At 33.1% G+C, this 7,253-nt stretch overlaps 1 protein-coding gene across 1 annotated transcript; it reads right to left on the bottom strand.

Moving 5' to 3' along the window:
- Window positions 1-4,983: 4,983 nt before the first annotated feature.
- On the bottom strand, window positions 4,984-7,253 carry LOC108324242 (transcription factor HHO3). The gene is made up of 5 exons (XM_017557123.2): window positions 6,805-7,253; window positions 6,373-6,665; window positions 5,966-6,242; window positions 5,808-5,884; window positions 4,984-5,506 (listed from the first exon to the last, which is right to left on the bottom strand). Exons 1-5 carry the CDS (start codon window positions 6,938-6,940, stop codon window positions 5,135-5,137), a joined length of 1,155 nt encoding a protein of 384 aa, XP_017412612.1. The 5' UTR covers window positions 6,941-7,253; the 3' UTR covers window positions 4,984-5,134.

Here is a 7,253-nt window from a genome sequence, read left to right as displayed (position 1 = left end):
TTAAATTAGTACAATTATGAGTTAAAATCTATATAAGTGGTGTTAAGTTGGTATAAACAGTTTTAGTGATGTGCATCTATCAGCACTCGATGAATTAATATCAGATGCAAATGAAATTTACCTTTCAATGAATCATGAAAAGGAAAAATGCTAAAATGTGCGTAATTAAGAAACGCAAGTTCAACTTAAGGAACAGATTAAAGTGAGTTGTCGTGAAATTGACGCTAGGCATTCGAACTTAAGAAACCGAACAAAGGTTTTGTTTGCATTTGTTTATTTAATGATAAGGTTGGAGGAATATTCGTTGTGATAATTACGAAGGGAAAGGTTAATTAATATTTAGAAAGAATCCATGAAAGAGTATATGTTGTTTTTGGTATTTTGGAAAGAGCATTAGGGTCACTTGGCCTTAGATACACTGAAGGGACAGATTTAGCCTGTCTCTTTTCCAACTCTACTCTTGCCTAAAACAGAAAATCTCCTATGCTCCAACTCATACAATCAACAATATTCATAAAATTATAATATATAGCATCCTCTTATCAAACATATTAATATTTTTTTAGTCAAACTACACGTACTTCAACCATTCACGTCTTCACCCAATTTAAATCATTCAGATCTCCCATATAATCTCAACCTATATCTACACCAAATGGCTGTCACTTTTTTCAATTTCTGTAAGATTTTTTCTGCGGATTTTTATGAAATTTCATAAGAAATGAGTTTTATGTAGATTTTATAAAATCTCAGGAAATATTAACAAAAAATATATGAAATAAAAATTGTTATATTAGGTTAGGAAGAAAAGAATATGGTTTGATTTGTGAGGCTGACCTAAAAGAAGATAATATAATTAAAAGGGAGAATATACCATGACATTGAATGAATGGATATTGATAATAATTTAAAATAATATTCCTCTCTTTGTCCTCGAATATTCGTGATGGGGACCATTAATAGGTGACTTTGACGACAATCCTCATGTATACATGTTTCTTTTCTCCCTTCAACTTCTAAATCAAACCATGTTTGCGTTTAAGCAATAAACTATACAAAGAAGGCTCCAATTGCAGCTTCTGTTGTCGATTTAATTTTTGTTTGTTTATGAGACTAGCTTCGTAATTAATATATAATTTAATTGACTCGTGTTGGTGTATCAATATTTAATTCTCACACTTTATGCAAATAATAACAACATTAAATTACTCAATACAGAGAGTATAGATTACTTTAAAGTCTTATAGTTCTCAAAAGTCATTGAATTCGTACTCTTTTGGATACTAATCAAGTTATGTTTAGGATTTATGTCAATCATTTCGTGAACATTTATGTATTACAGATTTTACTTCAATATTATTTTCGTCGTGTTGTAAAATTTAACGTTCTTTTAATTTATAAATTTGCAAATTGCCTGTTTTGTTTTTATCGTTTGCAAAATTTGACCATTTTGTAGATTATTGAAACAATTAATCCCGTATGTACCTAAACTTGTATTTGGTATTGGTATCTACATGTAATACGTAGGTCTAACATATTGTTATACGCAGAGTTTTGGAATTGAATAAATAATAAAATGCTTTAAGAGATGAAATTTGCTAATCATATCACACTAAATTAATTGAAAAATATTATGTATGTGTAAATATAATTATGATCCGTTTGACGTGTAAGAAATTACATATAAAAATGTAATTTGTATAATAATTTTAAATAAAACTATTTTTAAGTTTAATAAATATTTTTTTTTAAGACCGTCACATTTGAACTAGAGCTGTCAAAACGGATAATCCGAATCGATCCGGACCAGCTCACCACGGGTTGGTCACTTAGTGAGTCAACCCAACCTGACTCACTTATTAGCGAGTTGAAAAAATTTCTGGTCCGCTCCATCACAGGTTGGGGAATTAAATGGGTTGGCTCACTGACTCATTTAATAATAAAAAGTTTTTCTTAAAATAAAAAAAGTTACATTTTTTTTAATTCAAATTTAAATAAATTTCACACTAAAATAATGGTAAACTACATAGACAATTCAAAAAAAAAAAGTATTATACAATCCAAGCGTAATAAAAAAAACATGTACAAAAGACTAACAATTAAGTTTTTAATATTAATAATTTTTGTATTACTTGTCCTTATAATATAAGAGTCTTAAATAGATCAATTTATAATATTTTTCTCTCTTGAAACATCTTCTTTATCACCATCTACCATATAATAAAAAAAATGTTAACTAATAATATTAAAACACAAAATAATAAATAATTTAATTAAATTAGGTGGGTTGGTGAGCCAACTTAGGTTCAACCCGGATGAACCGGGTTGAAAACTAACCTACATAAAAAAATTACATTTTTTTCAAACCCAATTCTGCTCAAACCCATGATAAAACAGGTTGACTCACAGATCACAACCTATTTTTACAGCACTAGTTTGAACCACAATATCACATATTTAATATGCACCTTTCTTATAATGGAATTCCATTACTCAGAATATAACGAGATAACGTGACACTGAAATTAGTAGTACTTTAAATAATGCCTCCATTACATATAACATCTAGCCACATTTTTTTATCATTCACTCCTTTGGAGCTGCAAAAGCTAAATCTAGCAATCAAGGGACCCACTGAGGTTAAAAAGGTCATGAAAAATCTTTTACATATTGTAAAATTACCTCTTCCTACTTACACCCATTTTTTTTTCAAATAGAAGTTTTTAAAGAGCAAAACACTGATAACTGCAATATAAAATTTGACCTTCGTATTTGACATAATCCTAAGAGGAGTTGGCTGATTGGGAAAAAAATACAAACGATACGTAAATTGTTTTTTTTTATCTATATGTATAATTCAACCATTTAAGCATAGTATAATAATTAATTTGTGTTGACCCAGTATAAAAAATGCATAAAAAAAGATGATACTGAAAGAGATTAGTATTCACTTGTTCAACAGAGATTATCCGTAACACATGAAAATACATGATAATATAAACTGGGTAACAAAGTTATCTAAGTTTGACTGATAAAATAGATCATGGTTTTGGTTAATCTCTCTTTGTACTATATTCGAAATTAACTTTAATTAATCGATAAACCGAATAGAAAAATCGATGGATTACTTTTATCCATGTGATGAAAAGGAATATTATTGAGTATCCACACCTAACTCGCAATATAATTAGAAAGATTGGCTGATTGAAAGCTTTGACTTTTTGTTTGTGTTTGTGCATGTACATTTCTTGTGCTTTTAAGGTCATTTTGCAAAAAGCAATGTGTGTCGGGTGATTACAGAGGCAATGCAAAGGGTGTTAGGATAGAAAAAGTGGGAAAAAAGAGGAGGGTAAATGAATATCATTTACTATTCAGGGGCAAGTAATCTTGTGAAAGATTCTAGTGATCTTCAATGGAGTTCCACTTTCAAATGGAACTAGTTTACCAGCTAATTAATTCAAAAAACTAAAGTATTTCTTTATCAGACCTAATAATGTACTGCAACTTTTTGTTTGTTCATATTATGCTTGAGTTATTCTTGATCTAATAACAAATTTTAGTGGTATATCATGAATTAAATAAAAACTGCTAGAGTCAATTAATTGTAGTGATCTGAATAGTAAGCATGGTACTATAGGCTGTCATTTCAGTATTACTATTATGTAAAGCAAAATTATGAATTGCCTTGAAAGTGTAATTTATTATATGGATTGATTTTTATTACATAATGAGAAAGAGATTCATCGGAAAAACATAAACATCACATTTAAATCTAATTCTGTAAGAGATTGATATCACCTTTTATCTAAACCTTAAATCTTAAGACAATAAATTAATGAAATTTTTACCTTTATATAATATTTTATTTTTCTATTTTTATCTAATGTGACTTAGACTGAATTAGATTTTCAATCCATAATATACGCAAAGTAACCATATCAAACTCATGCATAGCTTCCACTCTAGAAAATGGCGCTGCTGCTAACACGTTCAGTGGATTTTTTAAAAATTTTATCTTTTGGTGAGAACCGTTTAGTGGGTGATTGTCTCATTTTCTTTGTTTCTGTTAGGCTTGTGGCCCCTACAAACAACTCTTCCAAAGGTCAAGAGAATTAACTTTATTTGAAAAATTATAAATTTAAAGAAAAAAATGAAAAGTCGGTGAAAATTAAAAAAAGAAAGGAAATTAAGTTAACCCGTCCTTAGTTATGAAGGCTTGTCTCTAGCCATATTTTGCCAAGTAAAGACAAAAATAGTAGTTCAATGAGAATCAAATTTAGAAGATTCGAGAGCAGAATCCTGCAGTGCAAATGGCTTGAATATTTGTGCAAACTTTGAGTAGTACCTTTGCTTATTTGGCAATCTCTTGTCCAACTCGCAAGGTTACTTTGGCTCACTCCAAAAGAAGAAACAAGGGCCAAAATAATTAATGAGGACTATCCGGCAGAACCTAACCATTGCTGTAATCTTTAATATTCCTCAATAGTATTTGGTCACAATCCAATTAATATCGTAACAAACCGTTTTTTAAAAATCAAGGAAGGTCTTTAGCAATATTGTAATTCAGAGATGCTGAATTTGGCACTTTCACAACTGACACATGTCTGCATCTCCTTTTGTTCTATGTAGATAATATCATTGCATATTCCATTGGATATTCTTAGATCCTCCTTAAGAAAAATCGTGCTGCAACTATAACCCATTAATTCTAACCACAACCAATCAACCAAATCAATTTAGATGCTTAGGTGGACCACTAAAATAACGCATCAACAACACAAGTACATAGGTGTGATTAAGAATTTGCTCAATGTGGAAGGAGTATGACTAAGTCAGACTAGTAACTTTTAATTAGTCACAATCTCAAGAAGTACCAATTGAAACATTGATCATGCTTCCAAATTTAAAATTTGAAATTTCAGTTCACCTTCTGTGCAAGGAGATAACATGGTAGCCAGCTATGAGGGTGGGGTGGACTTATTTAACATCAAAACTGTCACTGTGTATTTTACCTCTGATTTAAATCCCATATAACAGGAGTAAAGATAATTTTAGTACAAAAAAAACGTCAGAAGGAAATATCAAAGGACTTTCTACAGCAATTTGGTAACAAAACTTGTGCAACATTTTAAACTTAATAACCAGGGGAAGCAGAGGTGTGTGTAGAGGAGGATGAGGTAGGGGAATTTGAATGAACGGCTCCTTCACTGTGATGACCCCTTTCATTTGAATTTGAATGTTCAGAATGCTTAAATTTCTTAAACTGTGGCTTCTTAATTGAATCGGCTGATGGTTGTGAAACAGGCTTAGGATGTGTGGCCACTGGTGCATAAACTCCAGCAGGTGCTGTAACTGTGGTCACTTCTCTTGATGCTGTTGAGGTAGCTACAGCAGCATATTCTGGTGACTGAACAAAAATGTTCCCTACAAGGACAAAAGGCGCTGCTTGTGGACTGGAATTGTTGTGAACCAAGGGACTTGGCCTTCTGGTGTGCAAACGGTATTTCTGTCCAAAACACAGAAAAATTTAGACTATGATTCAGAATATGGAACGGCTGGATCTCAAGAATATTTACTATACCTTCTGAAACAAAAAAACTTAATTAGTTTGGACCCCCTTAAAACTGGAGGGGAGGGTTAAGGAAACAAGAACAAACAGTTAACGATTCCACACCGGGGAGACTAGACTAGACAATGGAAATTACAATAGCAAAGACCCCGATTGTGATTCTACCAGCTTAAGTTAATTTTGTTAACCAATCTTTGTGAATTTGGATACAAACAGCATATATATATACCTAACATACCTGTAAATGGCTTTTCACTTCATCATTTGTGAGTCCATCAACATTCATTAGCTCTCGGATTTGTTTTGGTGTGGCAGCTGCAGAAACCACGAAAATAGGCAATTATAGTGACATCCCAAGCACATGACAAAACAATCAAAACCGATTAAGATACTCACAATCTGCACCCCCAAGCTGCTGAAGGGCATGCAAGAAGCGCTTGTGTAAGTCCTGAGACCAGCATCTGCGCTGCTTTCTCTGTCCCTCATTCTGATTTTTTTCTGGGGTGAGTTCTCCGGCGCTAGAACTCGCAGCAGGTACCCGAGTTGAAGAGGGTGCTTTATACAATGTTTCAGTTTCCTTTGTAGCTCTTTCTTCCCTGTGGAATGGCTGGAAAGCACCACCACCACTCCCACTTCTCTTCAATTCCATCCCAGGAACTTTCTTAGTCGCATCCTGAACAATTTGCCAAGGAAATTGCATACACACAAAAAGGAAAAATAGTCAATTAACAAACATCGTCTACAAAAAGCACAAAACTTATTCAAACAATGGAAAATTCACAATTAAGCTTTGGTCTTTTTACCTCCTCAGCTGGGGGATCTGGATTCCACAGCTGAACAGATCTGAGCCAGTCGGATTTCCTCTTATCACTGTTATTATTATTCTCATTTAAAACCGTTTGCCTGAGAGAATGCTGTTCATAGTCTTCGTCATCTTCATCGCAACAGGGGGATGATGATGCCCTTTTCTTGATCGGAATGAACTCCTCCAAGACTGGTCCCTCCGATGATGTTGTCCGCTCCGAACACTCCGATTGACCATTCAAATTATACTCGCTAGTGGTGCCAGACAACTGTTGTCTGCAAGCTTCAATTGCTGCAAACATAATAAAAACAACAAAACCAAGAAAACAAAAACCTTTCAGTAAACAAACCCAGAAAATAAAGGAGGAAACTTTATGATCTTCTAGAAAGCAACAAAAGGATATGGTTTGTTTGTTTGTTTGTTGGGTTACCTTGAGTAACTAGCTCGAAGGAAAGAGGAAGCTCTTTGCAGAAGACCTGAATCTTACGGCGTTCTTCTTCCAATGCCTGGATGTAGTCAGGAAACCCCAGCTTCAAACGCTGCATTTTCTCAGTGAAAAAATACATTTATGGAAGCCAAGGTGGTGGAGTAAAGTAGAAAAACAGAAAGAAGAGGGAAAAGAGATATACAAGGAAATGGCGTTTTATGGAAGCAGAAAGGAGCGAGGAGAGAGCTTCTCATTGAAGAATATGGGATCTTGGAATCAAATTTTGGAATAATAAAATAGTCTTGTAAACCAAGCAAGGAAAACAATTGGAAAAACTAAAAAGAAAAAAGAAAATTCCCAACAAAAGAGGAACAGAGAGAGATGGGTCGAGAAAACGAGACATTGAATTGAAACCAACAGCTCGGGAAAATATCGCGGTCGGGGCGTCGCAT

Source organism: Vigna angularis, chromosome 3 (assembly GCF_016808095.1).
Source record: "Vigna angularis cultivar LongXiaoDou No.4 chromosome 3, ASM1680809v1, whole genome shotgun sequence".
NCBI classification, from domain to species: Eukaryota; Viridiplantae; Streptophyta; class Magnoliopsida; order Fabales; family Fabaceae; genus Vigna; species Vigna angularis.
This window is presented reverse-complemented; position numbering and strand designations above follow the sequence as displayed.

Excerpts from the sequence above, each read along its gene's own strand:
- LOC108324242 (XM_017557123.2), bottom strand. The coding sequence starts at position 6,940 with ATGTATTTTTTCACTGAGAAAATGCAGCGTTTGAAGCTGGGGTTTCCT. Across the intron at positions 6,666-6,804 it reads CTTCGAGCTAGTTACTCAAG|CAATTGAAGCTTGCAGACAA; the intron begins GTAACCCAACAA and ends TTATGTTTGCAG. Across the intron at positions 5,507-5,807 it reads AAGTGAAAAGCCATTTACAG|AAATACCGTTTGCACACCAG; the intron begins GTATGTTAGGTA and ends TGTTTTGGACAG.